Source organism: Trachypithecus francoisi, unplaced genomic scaffold, assembly GCF_009764315.1.
Source record: "Trachypithecus francoisi isolate TF-2019V2 unplaced genomic scaffold, Tfra_2.0 Lachesis_group9, whole genome shotgun sequence".
Taxonomy (NCBI): domain Eukaryota; kingdom Metazoa; phylum Chordata; class Mammalia; order Primates; family Cercopithecidae; genus Trachypithecus; species Trachypithecus francoisi.
The window spans coordinates 4,481,196-4,502,372 of NW_022681474.1; the positions used below are offsets into that span (position 1 = coordinate 4,481,196).

The following is a 21,177-nucleotide window of genomic DNA, read 5'->3' on the forward strand; positions in this document are numbered from 1 at the left end:
TGCACCAGCCTAATATGAATGCACTCCATGGGTGCCGATTTCCATGGCAGACAACGTGCCCCTGCTGTTATTTTCTTACTGGCTCCTGCGGCAATGTGGCCGGGTACCAGGCAGGGATCTGCAAGCTGAGCCTACAGAGGACTGCGAATCTGAGGGTTCTCCAGCTGTCCCCAGTCCACACGGCTAAGCAGAAACACAGTGGGAGCATTGCTTCTGCTGCAAAATACTAGACGGATGTGCCTGGTTACCATTTGTTACCATTTGTGGAGTTTAGATTGTTGAAAGAGATGTGGTTGAAAGCAACGTGCCTTTTTTTTTTTTCACAATTATATCAAACATCTCAGGTGGCAGACACTGGGACATAGATGGATTACATTTTTGTTTGTTTTTTTAAGAGATGAGGTCTGGCTCTGTCCCCCAGGCTAGAGTGCAACAGTGTGACCATAGCTCACTGCAGCCTCCAACTCAGACGGATCACATTCTGTCGGCTGCCTAGACCCAAGTGAAGGCCCACAGAAGTCAGGCTGCCCTGAGCTGGATTTTATTTCATTCACACAGAAGAAGCATCTCCTTCCTATGAAGCTCAGACAGCGGCTGCCTCGTGTCTAGTTCTTCAAAGTATGAATATTTTCCCAAACAGCCATTTAAATGTGAGGACTTCTCAGTGTCTAGGGCCACAGGGATATATTCATTTGCTTTTTTTAAAGTGGATTTACAAGGTTTTGCTTCTGTCCAGCAATCACATTCCATTCTTATACCAGAGGACACAGTGATGGGTGTAGTAAATCCAAAGCAGATGAGACCTGTGCACAAGCAAAACTCCTCTAAGTGTGGTGACTCCTATCCTTAGTGACTCCAGAACCCACTCAAGGACTTGGAAAGCCCCAGAACACAAACCTTTCTCCATGCACAGGGATGCCCTTTTCCTCACTCTGTTAAAACAGAAGGCAGCCCAGACAAACAGATAGAAATACATTTAAAAACCTGCTAATGGAGGCCGGGTGCGGTGGCTCACGCCTGTAATCCCAGCACTTTGGGAGGACGTGGTGGGTGGATCACTCGAGGTCAAAGTTTGAGATCAACCTGGCCAACATGGTGAAACCTCGTCTCTACTATAAATACAAAAATTAGCTGGGCATGGTGGCCTGCACCTCTAATCCCAGCTACTCAGGAGGCTGAGGCATGAGAATTGCTTGAACTTGGGAGGCGCAGGTAGCAGTGAGCTGAGATCATGCCACTGGAGTCTAGCCTGAGTGACAGAGTGTCAAAACAACAACAACAACAAAAATAAATATAAAAAAATAAAAAACATCTGCTAATGGAGTTTTAAACTACTGCAAGGATATAAACACAATTATTAATGACATATTTTAATAGAAAAAAATTCCTTTCAATTTACATAGTAACTATTCTGCCTCTTGGAGGTCTTGCTTTCATTCATTAGTGATGAGCTTACACAGTAGCAAAAGATGCAGGTTCACGTGTACCGTGTTGCAATTCCTGTATGCCTTTATGTAATCAATACTACTGTGGTATTTTCAATAGTTTATTTCCTTAAGTAGATAATCTTCCTCTCCTTTTCTGAGATGAGATGCCCTGAAAATGATGCAGGGAAATAAATGCAGGATTTAATTAGTTTGGGTTCTGTCATTAACCAGCTGTGTGAGGTCAGGGAAGCTACCTAACGTTGTCAGCTGCTGACGCCTCATCTGTTACGTGGAAGAGGTCGAACATCTTTCCCTTTTAAAGCAAAAATTCTACAATTCTCCCGTTCAGACTGTTCAAACACCTAATAAATCTCACTTCTCCCAAACTGTAGTTTGTCTCCTTCTAAATAATGATAAATTCTAAATTAATTAAGTGTGACTCAATGAGATTGCTTTAAGACCTGTGGGCCTGCAATACACAAACACACCACCTGACACCTGGGACTTTAGCCTTTTCATGTCCATTTCTTCTTTTCCCCATGCTGTGTTCATACAGTTCTTCCTCCCATGTGGAACTGGAAACACCCTCCTTTCTACCTTTTCCCATCTACACTCAAATTCCAGCCCACACCATTTTCCACATGCCCCAAGAGCACCGATTATACTTCCATTAGAGATATACTAATTATCACTTTCAATATTCTGTCACATACTTATTAAACCACATTTCCTGACTGTTTACTCTTTTCTACTTCTCACTCTTGTTCCAAGTAGTTCCCAACAGATCACATCCCTTTTAGTGATCAGGGCCATCCATGCCTCACATTTCTTTTGTTTCTGCCTTAACGTTAGAAACTCTGTTAGGACAGGGATTTTAATCCTACAGCTTCAAGTGTAAATGGTAAGGACCTTTGACCTGACCTGGTCCAAATCCTTTGGTAGGCGGGGGGGAAAGAAACCAACATTTGCCAGATGGTTATTGTGTGCCCAGTGCTTGGCTAAGAATTCCTCGTAACTTCTCTATGAAGTATCATGTTCTCCATTTACAGATGAGGATGCTGAAGGGCAAATTTCTATAACTTCTGGGGATAACTTTAAAACTTATACTCCTTTTCAAATTATTCAGAGTTACGTTTTTTTTTTTGTTTTTTGTTTTTTTTTGTGAGATGGAGTCTCGCTCTGTCGCCCAGGCTGGAGTGAGTGGCGCGATCTCGGCTCACTGCAAGCTCCGCCTCCCGGGTTCACACCATTCTCCTGCCTCAGCCTCCCGAGTAGCTGGGACTACAGGCGCCCGGCACCTCGCCCAGCTCATTGTTTTGTATTTTTAGTAGAGACGGGGTTTCACTGTGTTGCCAGGATGGTCTCGAACTCCTGACCTTGTGATCCACCCACCTCGGCCTCCCAAAGTGCTGGGATTACAGGTGTGAGCCACTGCGCCTGGCCTAGAGTTATCTTAAAAAGTCTACCATGGACTGTCTCCCAAAATGCATGTACTAAAATTCTAACACCCAAGGTGATGGTGCTAGGAGCGGGGGCCTGTGGAGGTGATTAGGTCATGAGAGTGGAGCCATCGTGAATGGGATTAATGCCCTTATAAAAGAGACCTCAGAAAGCTACCTCACTCAGGGAAACAGAGCCCCCTCTAGCTATAGAGCCTGCTGCACTTAGAAGGCAGTGAGGGGTTTCAGTAACTCCTACAAAAATCCTCTGTTATAGATATTAGGTCTACAGTGGCAATTCTGACACCTGGAGTCTAGGGCCATGTCCGTAACCAGTGCTTGTCTATCAAAGGAGGCACTGGTCCATGCGACCCTCATCTCCCCGCAGTCATTTCCCATTGAGCCACGTGGCCTAATGATTACTATCTGGAGGCACCTAGTTCATGCATGTGTGCACCTGTTACTACGGGTTACCCTCCGCTAGGTAACAAGCTATGTGAGCACAGGGTCCTGGTCTATTTTGTTCACTACTATATTCCTGATGCCTACAAAGGCCCTGGCACCTAGTAGATGCTCAGTAAACATTTTTGGATGGATGGATGGATGGATGGATGGATGGATGGTGGATGGTAGCCAGTGAAAGCAACACAAAATTTTGAAGCTTGGAGCCATCTAATACCATGGATCCCAGATTTTAACCTGCTCCCAACAGTGCTAAATTGAGTAATGCACAGCCTGCCGATACATTTCCTGTGATTAAATCCTATTCTTCCCTGTGTGGAGTTCCAGAAGGTGTTTTTATAAGTTGGATGTATTTGGAACAAGAAGCGAAGAAATTGCTAGTCCTCATCAAGGCTGTCCATTATATGAGAAAAAAGCCTGTGACTGGTCTCGAATTACTTACCGAGTAATTGAAATGTGCGGGGAACCACAACAGGCTATGAGACTAATGGCCATGCTATTCCATACAGCCAAGCTTCTCCAGACATTAGTCCCTTGACGATGAAGATCTTGCTGATTGGGCATGAGCATGTTTGCTAATCACGTGGCACAGTTTAGCCAGTTTGTGATTTTTTGTGTACAAATGCCTCTACCTCACCCAAGGACAACAAGCCCCACAGGTCAGGGCCTATTTATATCATCTCACACTAAGCCTTGCCAAGAGTCTCCGCTGAATGGATTCACCAATTCCAGAAGACAGGTGCCCTGTCATTTGCTTTTGAAAAATGACTCACGTGGTTCATGTATGTCCTTGGCCTGCAGTTAATTCAGTTCTAAGGCTGAAATGACTTGAGGGAGGACAAGGCATACATCAGGCTTCTCAGAGTAACTTGCCAAGAACGACCTCCTTACCGTGGAGAGGAAAACCTTTGAATCTTTATTGATTCTTCGGGGTCATTTGAGAGGCAAGAATAATCTTCTTACTATTGTAGCTTCATTCTCAAAAAAGGGTTGAAGGGCTCCTATTTCCCTGTCAAACTCTGTTAAGACATTCAGGGCATTGGGCCAGTCACTGGCTTGGGACAATGAGTCTCTGTTTGCTTAGTTGAGATTAAAGAATGTGTCAACAGTCTTATCTATCATGTCACCTCTAGATCTTATTACCCTTAAGCAATGGGTGGGTTGAAAGATTAGTAGGAATGCCTGGAAGTAACTTGCTGGAAGAGACTGGTCACAGACCTGCCAAGGTTTGTCATCACTCAGCATTTCTGTGAAGTTCAAGGGAACTGTGTCTTTAACGGGACTGTCTAAAATCATCCATAAATGAAGGCCTAAAACCAGAGGTGCATTGTCTCCATGCTGCTCCAATGCACAGCCTCTTCTCTCATTGATACCCCCAGAGTGACTCTTCACTAGGAATTCTGCAGACGGACCAGGCTGGGTTATTTTATACCCTAATTCAAGTCATGAGTCCCGAGTGACATCCAGTCCTCTGTGGTTCAGATGGAAAATGGTTTGAGTGGCTCTGTTGTTCACCTCCAAAGGCATCCCTCCTTCCCAGTGACAACAGCTGGGGATTAGGAGCAAGTTCTTAAAGGTCTTGCTACTCAAAGGGTTGTCCTTGGACCAGTCCTTGGTATCACCTGGGAGCTTGTTCTAGATGCAAATTCACGCCCCCTTTCCCACCCAGACCCACTGAATCAGCATCTCTGAAGGCAGGGCCCAGCATCCTTTGTTTCAGTGATATCCTCAGGCGATTCCTCTGTGTGCTAAAACTTGAGCTGGATTGCTTGCAACTGACCCCCCATATTGACTTCTCAGCCACACTTCCCAGAGGACTGGAATCCAAAGGCTGGGATGCGATGAGCAATTATTTTCTAGCCCCTACACCTGCTAAAAGAGGGTTATCCATAGGTTTCACCCTCGGATAACTGTGAAAACAGCCTTTCCAGGTACAAAGTGCTCCCTGAAGAAGGAGGAGTAAGACTGGCAGGGACGCAGTGGTTCAGTGCTGGCACTGGGTTATTCTTGACTTCCTTTAGTTTCCTGGTGAGTGGTTCTGTCAGTGGAAAGGTTAGTGCAAAGTGGCTCTAACCCTAAAAAACAAAAAAGGATTCTGTTGAAGGCTGCTGAATCCAGCCTACTTACTCCTTTCTGCCTCACCCCTGCCCACAGGAGCCAGGGGACTGTTTCCTCCCAGATTTCTTTTGATACAAGGAGAGCCTGCACAAGAGACCTAGTGTGGTGCATTCATGAAATCAGGGAAATTCTTTTACAGTTTTCTTTTTCTTTTCTTTCTTTTTTTTTTTTTTTTTGGCACAGTCTCACTCTGTCACCCAGGCTGGAGTGCAGTGGTGTGATCTCGGCTCACTGCAACCTCCACTTCCCAGGTTCAAGTGATCCTCCTGCCTTAGCCTCCCAAGTAGCTGGGATTACAGGCATGCACCACCACGCCTGGCTAATTTTTGTATTTTTAGTAGAGACAGGGTTTCATCATGTTGACCAGGCTGGTCTTGAACTCCTGACCTCAGGTGATCCACCCGCCTTGGCCTCCCAAAGTGCTGGGATTACAGACGGGAGCAGTGCATCTTCAACAATTTTAATGGGGAACTTCCCTTGAGAACCTTTGGGAAGTTCATACCTTGTAACTGTCACACCTTATCTCTATTTCTTTTCGATGAGATGAATCTACCCCACCGGGTTTCAGTGGACTTAGCAGATGTGAAAGTGCCCAAGAGTGGGGTCTATACAAAAGAAGCAGGCAAGGCTAGCAGGGACTGTTAGTCAGATGAGCAGCACACGACTCACAAATGCTCTGGCTGTCAACTCCCGGTGCTGTCTCAGGGAGAGTTAGGCGGCCCAGTTATGAGACTGATAAGGTACGGTGTGCTCAGCAGAAAATGGTTAGTAGAGAGAAAAAGAAAGAAGAGGTGAGGCATTTCAACTTTGAATGAAAAAAACAAGACGAGCCAACGAAGATTCCAAGTCATGATGCGTGTGGTAAAACCGTCGTGAAGATCTTGTATCATAACCTGTTTTCAAATCATTCAACTAAGAAACCAAAACCTCCAACGGACAACCCTAAACCTGTAACTTCAGCTCGAAACTCTAAAGACCTGCTCACATTATAACTTTAGGGCATTATTCTAAATTTACTTGGGAAAAGTCCGTTTATTTCCCCCAAGTGGAGATTTTTAAACCAAAGGGAGCCACCTGGTGGCTTGAGTGTCTACTCATTAAAATCCCTCTTTCCGGCATAAGATTCCCACCCTGTGGGTACCGTCACTGAAGCAAAGGCGTAAGATAAACCAGAGCTGACGAGAAACTTTCTTATGCTGTATAAAAATCAAATATTGCCATTTAGACAAAATCAAGCCAAAATTCAAGGTGAGTGGTAATGCTGGTATTTTTTCTACCTGCTTAAAAGAAACCAAATAATGTCTGTGAATCATTAAAAGTTGTCTTTCGAACCCTATTTCAAGACTGTATGTTTTAATATAATAGGAGACAGCTCAATCACTACAAAACTAGAAATCGAACCAAAAAAACATGAGTCAACAGCTTGCTGAAATGAAACACGGGTTGGATGAGCTTTGGATCCTGCTTTTACTTTGTAAGGGGTCAGTAGAGAATGGGAGAAGAGAAGCTCCCACTGGGAAAAAGAAATTTTCAACTCCTCAGCATTGTGAATACAGATAATTTAGTATGAAATACACCCTTTCTTTCAGGTCTATAATGATACACTGCACTTGTTAATAATTTCAGTATAGTATCTATATCTTTCAATGCTGAAATTCTTTCTTTGCAATCTTTTTTTTTTTTTTTTTTTTACAGAGTCTCACCCTGTTGCCCAGGCTGGAGTGCAGTGATGCAATCATGGCTCACTGCAGCCTTGAACTCCTGGGCTCAAGCGATCCTCCCACCTCAGTCTCCCAAGTAGCTGGGACCACAGGTGTGCACCACCACATTCAGCTATTTTTTTTTTTTTTTAATTTTTAGTAGAGATGAAGCCTCTCTATGTTGTCCAGGTTGGTCTTGAACTCCTGGCCTTAAGTGATCCTCTCACTTCAGCCTCCCGAGTAGCTAAGACCACAGGCATGTACCAGTAAACCTGGCTAATTTTTTTTACTTTTGGAGTGATGGGGTCTATGTTGCCTGGGCTGGTCAAAATCTTTTTTTTATGGAGAAAAATGTACATGTATTATTCTCATTAGGAAGGAGAAAAGACCACTTCAAAACTTCAGACAGTTGCCTTGAGTAAGAGGTGGTTCTGCTAACAATAATCACCAATTTTTCTTCTGATGTCTCCATTACTCCAAGCTGCCCGGCACTGAATATATTACTGGGAATACTGGTGATTATTTTTTATGAGGAATATCCAGTGGTTTTCACGCAAGCCTAATTATACTGATTCTCCTGGCAACCACGAGGAACAATCAGTTAAGAGTTCCTCATTATTTCCCTTATAGTTCACTGTGAAAGCATAACTTGGCTATAAAATTGTACCAAAAAATTGGAGTAAATGTTGAAAGTCAAAATGTAATTTTTAAAATTACTTACAAAACCAATAGAAAGACTGCTTTTTAAAAAGATGTTATGTCTGCTGAATAATACTTTAAACCAAATGTAATAAAAGACTACGAAATGTACATTATCACTGGACTATTTCTCAGGTAATGGCATTCTGTTTTTTTGTTTTTTGTTTTATTTTTTTGAGACGGAGTCTCGCTCTGTCGCCCGGGCTGGAGTGTAGTGGCCGGATCTCAGCTCACTGCAAGCTCCGCCTCCCGGGTTTACGCCATTCTCCTGCCTCAGCCTCCCAAGTAGCTGGGACTACAGGCGCCCGCCACCTCGCCCGGCTAGTTTTTTGTATTTTTTAGTAGAGACGGGGTTTCACCGTGTTAGCCAGGATGGTCTCGATCACCTGACCTCGCGATCCGCCCGTCTCGGCCTCCCAAAGTGCTGGGATTACAGGCTTGAGCCACCGCGCCCGGCCGGCATTCTGTTTTTAACACTGACCAATACATTTAAAATGAGAAAATATCACGGCGTATCCCCAGTGAATACATATACCCTGATTTATCTGGGTAGAAGCATTGCTCACGGACGGGATCTGGTGTTGCCAGTCCACTCCCTTGCTACCCTCCTTGCTCTAATGAGACAGTCCTGACAGCTGGGCCGTGGTTGATGGTAGCAGCCTGGCCTCTACTCTCGTCTTGAATTGCAGTGAACACCATGCTAAGTGTGCACACTGGGTCAAGATACTAGTTCAATTCCAGAAATATAGTTTAAAAAAATTCAGCCAATGTTCCAGGCCCACTCTCTGCATGATGCCATACTGTTAATTTAGTTGAAGTGTTCCAGTTCACATGACGCAGTCGCAGCCTTCATCTCGGGGGAAGGAATGGGGCAAAGAAGGTGCAGGGTGCTGGGTGTGCAAAACACTAAGTGTGACAAGTTCTCATGACACGGCACATACTTATTGCTATGAACCAACCGCATTTTCACTCCCAGAGCCTGTCTCCCATGCACCACTCTGAGGCTTTTGAACAAATTAGCTCAACACGTACAGCACTGAGATGGAACAGTAGGCAGGCCCAGTGCAAATTTTTCTGGCAAAGTCAAGAAAGCTGGAGGGTCTGATGCAATGGTTCTCAAGTTGGGGTGATTCTGCCCCGCAGGGGACATATGACAATGTCTGGAGACTGGGGATACTATTGGCATCTAGTGGGTGGAAGCCAGGAGTGCTGCTAAACATCCTACAATACACAAGAAATCCTCTGCAGCAAAGAATTCTCCAGCCCCAAATGTCAACTGCACCAAGGCTGAGAGTCCCTGGTCTAAGGGATTTCAAAACGACTTCAGAGAGATAAAGTGCAAGGCGGTATCATGAAGGCACCAGGAAGGTGTCCCCTCATGCTCCCCCTTGTTAGAACTTGGCGATAGATGCTTAGGACTGTGTCTGACACAGCAGGCATTCAATAACTATTTACTAAATTTATTAAAGTAGGCAAAATGGGCCGGGCGCAGTGGCTCACACCTGTAATCCTAGCACTTTGGGAGGCTGGGGCGGGTGGATCACTTCAGGTTAGGAGTTCGAGACCAGCCTAGACAACATGGTGAAACCCTGTCTCTACTAAAAATACAAAAATTAGTTGGGTGTCATGGTGCGCACCTGTAATTCCCGCTACTTGGGAGGCTGAGGCTTGAACCCAGGAGGTGGAGACTGCAATGAGCTGAGACTGCACCACTCTCACTCAGCCTCGGTGACAGAAAGACTTCATCTCAAAAAAAAAAAAGAAAAAAAAAAAAGCCAAATGCCATCCCACGCTTCTCCGCCTGAGATCCAAGTATAATCTGACTGTGCTTAGCAGCTTCCCTAACTTTTGTATATTTAATTTTTGAAAACACAGCATACTATGTTATATCACATGGTGACATCACCTTTTCTATGCAAAAGCTAGACTTTCCCACCAATAATTTGCGCCTTGTATTGTGCCAACCACTTCAAGCTAAAAGTTAAGTTTGCACAGAATCGCTGTATCCATCTACAGAGCAGTATTTGTTCAACTGTCTGTTGAATATTTGGGGCATTTTCCTACTATTTATTTTAAAAGAAGAAAATGATAAAATGCATCTGAAGTAGCTAGTGATAAGAAACGAAGATATCGCAGTAGTCATGCATCTGAGAAGAGACAAAGATGGAACTGATCACATAGAACAGAAGTGACCAACTGGACGGTCACTGGACTCTAGGTAGGCCAATGTTCAGATTTAGTTATAAAAGAATGAAAAGCAAAAAGCTATAGGCATAGGGAAATACATCATCAAGAACTGTGATGACTGACTCTTATGTGGTAGCTGAGAAAGTGGATCTCATGGAGGTGGAGAGTAGAATGATAGATACCAGAGGCTGGAAGGGTGCTGGGGGCCTCTGAGGAGGGTTGGTGAATGGATACAAACGTACAGTTAGATAGAAGGAATAGTTCTAATGTTCCACAGCAGAGTAGGGGGACTTTAATTAACAGCACTGCATTGTCTATTCCAAAATAGCTAGAAGAGAGGACTTGAGGTGTTCCCAACATAGAAGAGACAAATATCTGAAGTAATGTGAGTAACACATCATGTACACCCCACAAATAGGTACAAGCATTATGTATCAATAAAAACCGGTAACTAAAAAGCTAGGGATAATTAGACACTGTGTGTGTGTGTAATTTAATGTACCTATCTATTTTTATGTATTTATTTATTTATTTATTCTTTTTTTTGAGATGGAGTCTTGCTGTGTTGCCCAGGCTGGAGTGCAGTGGTGTGATCTCGGCTCACTGCAACCACTGCCTCCTGGGTTAAAGCGATTCTCTTGCCAGCCTCCTGAGTAGACGGGATTACAGGCACCTGCCACCAAGCCCAGCTAGTTGTTTGTATTTTTAGTGAGACAGGGTTATCGCCTTGTTGGCCAGACTGGTTTCTAACTCTTGACCTCGTGATCCACCTGCCTTGGCCTCCCAAAGTGCGGGGATTACAGGCGTGAGCCACTGCACCTCGCCTTAATGCACCTACTTATAGATATATAAATATATTTTCTATTTTAAAATTATAATTAAAAATATAAATATACTTTTAAACCTCTCTGGGCTGGGAGCATGTAAGTGTACTGTTCCATTTTGCACAGGGGTGCATGTTTTGGGGACTATGCCATGTATGAAGGTAGACAGTTGTCTGGATTCATATTCTAAAGATATAACATGCCTATGCCTACGGGGGTGGGGGGTTGACAGTGGGGTTGGTCAGCAGGGGGATCATAGATAAGAGACTTAGAGAAGCCCACCCCCTTCCCAGTCAGCAGCTGCTCCACAGGACCACACGGGGAAAGCAGAGTCCTGGCTACACGCCGTGACCATGGGCTGTGGCAGGGATGTCCTCACAGTGGAGGTGAGGGTTCCAGACCATCTATCATAGCCTGATGGCACCAGCTGTCAACATAACCCCATTGCCTCCTCCTGCTCTGATCCCATCCATCCAAGCGATCTTCTGATTATAGTTTGCCTTTCTAAGTATTTTTGCCTAAAGGGGAAAGATGATGCTACTTAGTCAACATGAGCCCACTGGATAATTACACATTTTATTATGAATCAATCATACTGGCATTCTGTCTCTGTTGAGGGATTCTGTTCTGACAAAAGGATCCACGCTTGGTGTGTTGACAAACCAGCTGAGGTCTAGACGCTGGGCTGCTGGGCATCCATCCGCAACTCAAGGGAGGACACGTAGGGGTGCTCCAACCCTCCTTTCTTCCTTTCTCCCTGCTCAGATTTCTACAAACATGGATCCAAGTCTGCATTCCCTCCCTATTTCTTTTTGGTTTTTGTTTTAACCAATAAGCCACCAGTGCACAACTGTGTACTGTGCTGACAGACAGACCATTCCGGCCTCAAATGTCATTGCTGTGAGAAGCCAGTTAGCAAGGGACACCCTTGGAATTCGTGGGAGCAAAGTTAACCTAGTGCTGCACTTCGCCAACCTCAGGATAAAATGCATCTCATGGAAACCCCAAAGCCAAAACAGGTCTTAGATAAACTAAAGGCATTGTCCACACGTTGCCTATTGTTTGACTTAAAAGCGGCACTCACTTGGTGAAACCCTGTTTCTACTAAAAATACAAAAAATTAGCCAGGCATGGTGGTGTGCACTTGTACTCCCAGCTACTCAGAGGCTGAGGCAAGAGAATTGCTTGAACCTGGGAGGCAGAGGTTGCAGTGAGCTGAGATGGTGCCACTGCACTCCAGCTTGGGCAACAAGAGCGAAACTCCGTCTCAAAAAAAGAGAGAGGCACCCATTTAACAGAAGCTCTAAGGAGATCTGAAATAGGTACCATGCCTCCAGGAATGTCAAAACCATCTTTTCCATGGAGAAGTATATATTTTTTACATGCTCATGCTTTCCTCCTTTCACAGAGGGTGGGCTCTGAGGCTCTCCCAGGTATGGAACTGACAATGAAGCCGGCTGCTGCTAAGCTCAGTACCCTCCCCTTTGCTGCTTTACTTTTCTCATCAGTACAGGGGGGTGTGTGTAGGTGGGGGAGGTAATAGAGTCTAATTCTCTCAGCCTGATAATCCTACAGCTGAATCTTCCCCTCTGTTATGGATTGAATGTTAGTCTCCCCTACCCCCAAATTCACATATTGAAACCCTAACCCCCAGTGTGATGGTATTAGGAGGTGGGCCCTTTGGGAGATGATCAGATTAGATGATGTCAAACAAGTGGGGCCCCCATGATGCGATTAGTGTCCCTATAAGAAGAGACGCTAGAGCCGTCTTCTTGTCCACTGTGCCAGAACACAGTGAGAAGGAGGCCGTCTGCAAACCAGGAGGAGAGCCCTCACCAGGAACTGAATCAGCCGCTGCCTTGGTCTTGGACTTCCAGCCTCCAGAACTGTGAGAAACATACATCCGCATTTAAGCTGCCCAGTTTACAGTGTTCTGTTGTAGCAACTCCAGCTAAGACACCCTTCTTCATCCTGTGTGCCCCTCCACGGCGCTGCTCCAGGCTGGCTTGTTATTATAGTTACGTGTGCGCCTGTCCTAGCTGTAAGCACTCTAGACACAGGGCTGCATCCTGACATTCCTAAACCTGTGACACGGACCCCATGCAGCGCGATGCTTCCGAAAACATCAGCTCCTACTGTCCCTGGAGAGCTTCAGCGGAAGGAGAGCAGAGCTTCCCTTAGGGTGGCCCTCAAGCTTCTTGGTGAAGTTCTTAAAAGCATCTTCCACATCTGCCATGTCCCTTTTGCCTGATAAAAGGCACAAATCAGCACATAAACCTACTCTGTCCCTCAAAAGCATCAATCAACAAAGCTAACAGAGGAACAGCTGATCCATTTGCCGATCACATTTTCCACTGAAAAACTTAGGAGAAATCTGATCTGTTGGTAGGGCACACAGAGAATCTGAAATTACGTCCGAGAAAAACATTTTACCTTTATGGGAGGTATGCATCTAGATAGAAATATAGGGACAGAATTTTATTTTGGACCAAGCCATTTTTCACGGCATACTGAAAAACGAACGTTTGATCACCATTGCTGTCAATATTCTCTTCATTCTAGATTAGCACTGTTGTTTCTGTAAAAATAGGGTGTAGATGGAGCAGATATTTAGACCTGCTGGAAAGGCCAGACACCAAAGTGGTGTGAGGACTCTGGCTCCGGGCCAGAGTGTCCTTCCCTGCCTCATATTCACAGGGAACACAATGACATTCACCTCTTCTTATGAGAGTGCAGAATACTTTGCGTGGCACTGCTCTCTCTGAAAAGAGCAGCAAGCAGTACCAAGAAGCAGCAAGTTCCCTGGGAGATGATTTTAGGATCTCCATACTCTGACAAAAATATAAATGAACATAAAATGTAAAACATTCTGAAACTCCAAAGGCAGGAATGAAGTGAATACGTGAGAGCTCTTCCAACGATGCATTCTCATGCATATTTATCTACAAGAGAGCCTGCTGAGTTCTTTACTGTCTCTCACAGAGGGACTGAATTTCCTTTGCCTTTAAATGCCTGCCCTGTAAAGCAAGGGTGCTTCTCGCTCTGTGTTTTTCCCCTTAGCCTGCAGGTGGCGCCCCTGTTCCAGTCCGCTATGGCCGCTGCTGAAAATGGCTAGATCTTGGATTCTTCAGAAACAAGTTCTTTTGCCACATCACCTTATGCGACTAAAACAGGCGGTTTTCTCTTTTGCTTTTAGCCAGAACCCAACTGTTCCTGGAATCACAGGGCCAGAAGGCTTGATTAAGCTGAAATTAATACCAAGAAATAGAAGGGGAGAAAAAGAGGACAGACTTTCATGACTGGGAGCTCTATCCAACAGCAGGCTTACGTGGAAGATGGATTTTGACTGCATGATGCCATAAACAAGCAATACATTCAAAGCCTTAATCCACCCAGCAAAGACCCATGTTACAGTCTGAACAAGTTGATGAAAACTCCAATAGTGATTGATCAAATGTCAAACACAACAGATATTTGTATGACTTTTTATACCCTGGTGTACACTCGGAAGTACATGTCACTGGTGGGGTTGTGTTCAGCCCGGATGCCTCTGTTTATATACTAGAGGTTTTGCTTGTGATTAGTTATTTGATTTTAGTGGAATACACTGTAGTTCTTTACACACTCCCCCTCTTGCCTGGGTCCTGACTCCTAAAGTTGCATTTTCACTGGGAAAGGTTGGATCACATTCTGGGCAGCAGCAGGTGGCTTAACCCAAGCTTGCTGGTGGCAAATTATCCCGGCCCCCATCCCACAACTTGCAGGACCGGAGCCCAAAAGAAGTCTGTGCATCCGGTCTCTCAAGCCACTGTCAAGAGGGCTAAAAACTTTGATGTACAAAATACTGTATCAAAGGCATTTGTTTCTTCTCTGTCTTTGTCACTAATCTGTGGGCTCTTTATTTTTCATGTTTATATTTTCCATAGTTCATGTCATTTCTAGCATATAATATATGCTCCATAAACATGTATGGAATGAAGGACAGGGTACAGCCAAATTACTGAAAGTTATCAAGACATGGTCCAGAAATACTCTGGTGGCAGTAGCGTGTTACTTACAATGTAGATCAACGTCATTACATCTGGATCCAGGTATTGTGCCCATTTACAGAAATATACTTTGGGTTGTAAGTGGGAAAACCAAAGAAGAAATTAAGTGTCTTTGAAGTTGTAGTTACAAATGGTAACATTTAATTTTCTTTTGAAAGATGGTATACTGCTCTAAGCATTTATACAGTATTTAATTTAATCCTCGTAACAATCTATGAGGTAAATACTATTATGATCACTTTTTAGAGGACACTGAGGCACAGAGAAGTTAAGAAGTTTGCTCAAAGTCACATGGTAAATTGAAGAGTCAGGATGCAAACCTATGCAGTCCGACTCCAGGGCCGGGGAAATGAAAACAAGAAATTGCAGGCATCCACTCTGCGTCCTTCAGTTCCCTTCCTACTGGCTTTTTATCAAAGGTAATCTTTCCTTAGACACTTCCCAATCGCTAAATATGCCTGCAATCCACCAGCTACCCACATAATAGAAAAGTTAAATTAAAGTAACAAAACCTGGCAGAAATACTTTGAAACTGATTAAATTATAAATCTGAATGTTTTCCCGAGGCATTAAGTAAACAGATATTTTCATGGATGTTGCTACAGAGAGGAAACTGAATCACTCGATAATCTTACAGCTATGCAAGACATTGGGTGACAGATTAAAATACACAGGCCCTCCTCTCCACCTCTATGTACCTAGAGCACTGAGTTTCCTTTTCTTGTGAAAAAGCTTCTTGCTGTTTCTGAGTTTCCAGACTCTTAGCTTTGGGCTATCTCGATACTACATATTTTTATTCCCCTAAGATTTCAGAATGCATTCAGTTCTATCTGTCATATTTTCATTTTCCCTCCTTAGACTCTGCATTGCAAAGTCCTTTCCATTTTCATGTTTGTTTCAACAACGGGAAAGAGGTGGGGACAGCTGGTGCCTTCTGTAGCCACTGTCTCCCTTTACCAAGAAAAAAAAAAAAAATCCTCCAACCACCGCCTTAGCACTCCTCACATTTTCTCAGCCAAGAATTTTCTCAGCTACAAGGTATTCCATCTTTACAAGCCCACAAGGCCTTTTTGTTTTTTTCTAACTTTCCATTTATATAACTGTGGAGGCTCCAAGCTCCACGTCGGCTTTCCCAAAGCCTCCACAAGGAGGTTCTCACCCGCCCCCCACACAGATGACTCATCCAGGAGGAAGGTCTAACAAGGAAGAAAGATGTCTGAGGCTTGGATCTGGGCGGCCACCTTTTGCCAAAAGATCTGTGCCCCCCACTCCCATGCCACAGTTCAGTCCCCAGGGCATGGATGCCTGCTCCATGGCTGAGACTCGAACTGGGATGCTGTTAAGAGGTGCAACTCCGGGTCAGGCACAGTGGCTCACTGACTTCAGGTGATCCTCCCGCCTTGGCCTCTCAAAGTGCTGGGAATACAGGTGTGAACCACCATGCCTGGCCTAACGGGGTCATTTAAAACAAGCCCCACTACATCAAACAAGTCATCCATATTTAATAACCAATAATAGTGTAGATTAGAAAGAGTCTATTACCCAGAGAGTCCCTAACAACCTCAAAATGGATAGAAGACAACAGCCCACCTGTTCAAAAGGCCATGATGCTTACACTGTCTTGGGAGTTAATATCTGTAAAATGATTCAAGGAAACTGGCACTTTTAAAGAGGATGGGGACATGCAAATTATATTACAGGCAAAGCGTCAACTCTTTTGCTGAGGTCATCTGAAGCTTTATAGAAACAAGCGCAGAAGTATATTATGGAGCTTAACAAAAAACTAAATTGTGTTTACGTGATCTTGATCACAGTTTTATTATTCTACATTGAGATCCAACTGGGATCAGGGATTGGGTGGCAAGAAGGGAAGGGGGTACGCACAGCACACGTGTTACTCTTCCTCTGCTTCTGTGCCCGTCAGATGGAGTTACGACGCTTCCTTCTTCTCCTTCCCTCCCTCCCATCACCACTCAAACTCCATCTCTCTCATAAACAGCATGTAAACATATCAGTCACCACTGGGACTTTAAGAATGTCTCCCAGGCGTAAGCTGGGAGTGCACTGTCACTGCGGGATACTAGCCCCATAGCACAGGTGGCGGAGTGCAAGGGGCACATAGGAACCTCTGGAGGGACTGTCAAGGCCCTCAGAAAAATGACTGTACCGTGTGCGCAGCACTAAAATGTACTGTGTTGTAGAAATGTATTCTGACCTTTAGAGAGCGAAGGTTAAACTAAATACAACGGGGGCTCTAGCCGTGGCAATGACAATGCCGCGTGGGTCACTCTTAGTCAACGTCTAACACAGGATTCCACGTGGGGTTAGAGGTCGGGCCGGAGGGGAACCCATTTACTGAGCATCTCCTATGGCCTGCACTCTGTGCTAAGCATAAATCCTTATAAATCCTCCCAACAGAAGGCCTTGGAGGGAGCATGTTTATGGCTAATTTTACAGCTATGAACGTAGGCTCTGAGAGGGTCTTGCCTAACGTGATGAACTTCAAAGGCAGGTATGCGAGGCCCCTGGTGTTCTTGCTATGCCATGCTTCCTCAAAACCTTCACTTGTCCTCCTCATACTCAAAGAATCCAAGAGAGATTAGAGACAAGAAACGATCATGTTGAATAAATTGGCCTCTGCCCTCTACGTTCTGGAATTCCCCAGAGCCGAGCAAGTCTTCCCTTCCCTATCTATTTTCTGACTGTGCTCACTCTGCGTCTGCTCTATAACAAGCTCCAGCAGACATTTCCTGTCCTTCCTCCACAGGCTTTGGCCACCTGCCTTGCTGCAGATGTTTTATTTGACCCTCTACCTCTCCTCTCCTTTTTAATAAACACTTTAAATTCTTGTTGGGAAGAGGATATGGGATGCCAAAAGGATATGGATTAGTGAGAACTCAAAATCAAAATGACACAGACACATTCTACCCCAGTCAACACAAATAGAGTAACAAAAACTTAACATATTTAAAACAAAAACACGTGATTGTGATACTGCTTCTGATACGCCAAACTTACAGTGAAACCTTAATTAGCCAGGCCTCCACTAATTGGCAGGCTGAATAACCGGAATTAATTTTTTTCTGAATTCTATTTTTAAGCAAAAGAAGCAACAGACAGCTAAAGTACATCCACTGCTGGATGAAAGGAGCAAATTCCAGGCTATGTCCTGGGGCTGGGAACTGTCCCCCACTCCTTCTGTAACCCCTATCTCTCTCCAGCTGGAAAACTCTTTTATGTGCCTGTTAAGTTGTATTTTAAATATCTCTGTGATGGGTAATGTCTTCCCAAACCACGCAGTTTGTCCATCTTCCTTTAAAATCCCAGATACCTTCACATGTATCTGCCTCTATTCTAGTGCATCCCACCCTAAATGGCCATGATGCGCATATATCTGTTTCTTCCTCTGGGCCAACGGCCAAGGTATCACCTACTTTTGTATTCTAAGAGCACAGCACAAAGCAGGTGCTTAAAGATTGCTTGTTTCAAAGAATAATTGAGAGAATGAATAGAAAACAGAGATCTTTTCTACACTTTGTTTTTTTTTTTGAGACAGGGTCTCACTCTGTTGCCCAAGCTGGAGTGCGGTGGCACAATCTTGGGTCCCTATAACCTCTGCCTCCCAGACTTAAGCTATTTAAAACAAAAACACATGATTATAATCCTCCCACCTCAGCCTCCCAAGTAGCTGGGACTACAGGCGCACGCCACTATACTCGGCTAAGGGTTTGAAAAATTTTTTATAGAGATGATGTCTCACTATATTGCCCAGGCTGGTCTTGAACTCTTGGGCTCAAACGATCTTTATGCCTTGACCTCCCAAAGTGCTGGGATTGTAGGTATGAGCCACCACGCCCAGCCCTTTCCACATTCTATCTCCATCTACACTGCTGTGCTGTGGGGCTGAATTTCAGAAGGATACGGTAGCCCCCTTAGCCTCAGTTTCAGTTACCTGCCGTCAACTGTGGTCTGAAAATATTAAATGGAAAATTCCACATAAAAACAATTAACACATTTTAAATTGTGAGCCATTCCAAGCAGCTATGAAATCTTGTGCCATCCCACTCTGTCTCACCCAGGACATGAAACATCCCTTTGTCCAGCCCAACCATCCACACGCTGTCTATACTACCTGCCAGTTAGTCACTTAGAAGCCATCTCAGTGATCAGATTAAAAACCTTTAGTGTATATCTACTATCTGCCATTTCTACATCCACTGGGGTCTTGGGACACACCCCCCTCAGATAAGGGAGGACTACTGCACTGTAATTATCTAAATGGATAAAGATGAAATGAATTCAGTATAACTGAGTGGTAAATAAGGATGCTAAGTTATTATGATATATCCCATGAAGATGTTCAAGTACTGCCTGGCATCATGAAACCGGTGGTTAACAGTGAGCATCACTTTTAGTTAATGCGGCTGCTTGATTAATAAAAGCATTCTTGTCCCTAGACACTCCAGCGACGTGAGATATCGCTACTTTTAGACTAGCACGAACCATCCATCATACTTTGATGACACTGGCAGAATGCATGTCTAAGCCCTTGGCAAGAAGCCTGAACAAGAGAATTCTGGCTCAAGGCCTTGTTAGGAACAATGTCCTTCATTGCTGGTTGCATTTACTTTGAGTAGCATTGTCCATACGGAGCCATACTCACAACTGAAGACCAGGCTGGTCTCCCTAAACCAGCATACTTTATACAAACACATCGTTCATGGAAGTGAAATAAGAGGTGCATAAAACAAGATTTTATTATCGTTATGATGCATGGTACACTATTATTCTATTATTTTCTTTTTATTTCTTTTTTTTTTTTTGAGATGGAGTCTCGCTCTGTCACCCAGGTTGGAGTGCAGTGGTATAGTCTCAGCTCACTGCAACCTCTGCCTCCCGGATTCTAGTGATTCTCCTGCCTCAGCCTCCTGAGTAGCTGGGATTACAGGCGTTCACCATCACGCCCAGCTAATTTTTTGTATTTTTAATAGAGACGAGGTTTCATCACGTTGGCAGGATGGTCTCAAACTCCTGACCTCAGGTGATCCGCCTGCCTCAGCCTCCCAGCATGCTGGGATTATAGGGGTGAGCCACTGGGCCCAGCCTATTATTTTCTATTCTGTTCTATTTTCTTTTTAAGCCAGTCATAACTCATCAAATTGATTTCAGTATCCAATGAGGGGTCAAGATTCAGGCATGAAGAAACCTATAGTGTAAAACCCATTAAATAAACAATGTGTATGTCAACTAACTTAACTGATCCCTGATCAATACGGAGAAGGAACGCTAGACTATGAGAGAGAGCCTAGCCACTGCCTCTATATTTTGATTCTGTCCAATGATAGTTACCAGGTTTTATTTCATGTTCCTAGAACCAATATTATTGTCAATACCACCACAGCAGGGGAATCCTTTAATAGAACAAAAAGAAAAATAAGTGATATTTAACTTGCATTATACTCATACAATAAGAAATAGACTTTCCATGGGAGATGCATTAAATGGTTGTTCTCAAAACATTTAAAAGAATGACAGAAGCCACAATGCTTGCCATCGCAGATCGCAATGCACCACTCCACGCTCCACTCACAAAGCTTGACAAAACCCATTTTATTTCCAGTTGTCATTTTATAAGCTGTCAATCATCCATAATATCCACTTCCCTTGAGTTTTAAAACTTGATGAATCATTCTTGGGGTAATTTCTCTTCTTTTTTTCCCTCTTTTTAAAAAATATAACACAATAACATCAATCTCTTCTTTTTGAATGTTATCACCTTAGAGGTGGAAAACTCTTGAAAACAGGGCATCATCTGGGAGGACCAGCTATAGCAGATAAACGTCTCAAAATGCCCACACTGTTACTGGTCCCTAGCCATTTTCACTCAATGTCTCCTACAAAACTAAGATAATAATGATCATGATTACAATGAAGTCGTCCTTCTATTCCAGCAATGATGGCAGCCTGCTGACTGTAATTAAGTACATTCATATGAAATGCCGAGGGTTTTACATAAACAATATTCTACTTTTTAACCTTGCCCTAATGAGGCTTCTCCTTAAAATTGTATTTAAAAGGCTGGAAAAAAGACGATGAATATAGCACAGCTGTGGACATACCTGCAGTAAGAGTTAATAAACTTCACTAATTGGGTCTTTTGAATAACTTACCCTTTGCCCATTTACACACACACATGCGTTTCAAAAAGCTGGGAAATTATTCCCAGTATTGGGTGACTTTTGGCTCACCAAGAAGAGTGACTCAACGATCCA

General features: G+C 44.0%; 1 protein-coding gene across 6 annotated transcripts in view; it reads right to left on the reverse strand.

Moving 5' to 3' along the window:
• Window positions 1-21,177, reverse strand: part of CAMK1D (calcium/calmodulin dependent protein kinase ID) — a 449,243-nt gene that overhangs the window by 109,348 nt on the left and 318,718 nt on the right. Inside the window, exon 1 of one of the 6 annotated variants that reach the window (XM_033209183.1) lies at window positions 3,771-5,353. The exons of the other annotated variants lie outside the window; for them this stretch is intronic. Coding sequence (XP_033065074.1) covers window positions 3,771-3,898 — 128 coding nt within the window. The 5' untranslated portion in view covers window positions 3,899-5,353. Of the gene's footprint in view, window positions 1-3,770; window positions 5,354-21,177 lie in introns of those variants that run through there. 6 annotated transcript variants of the gene reach the window in all.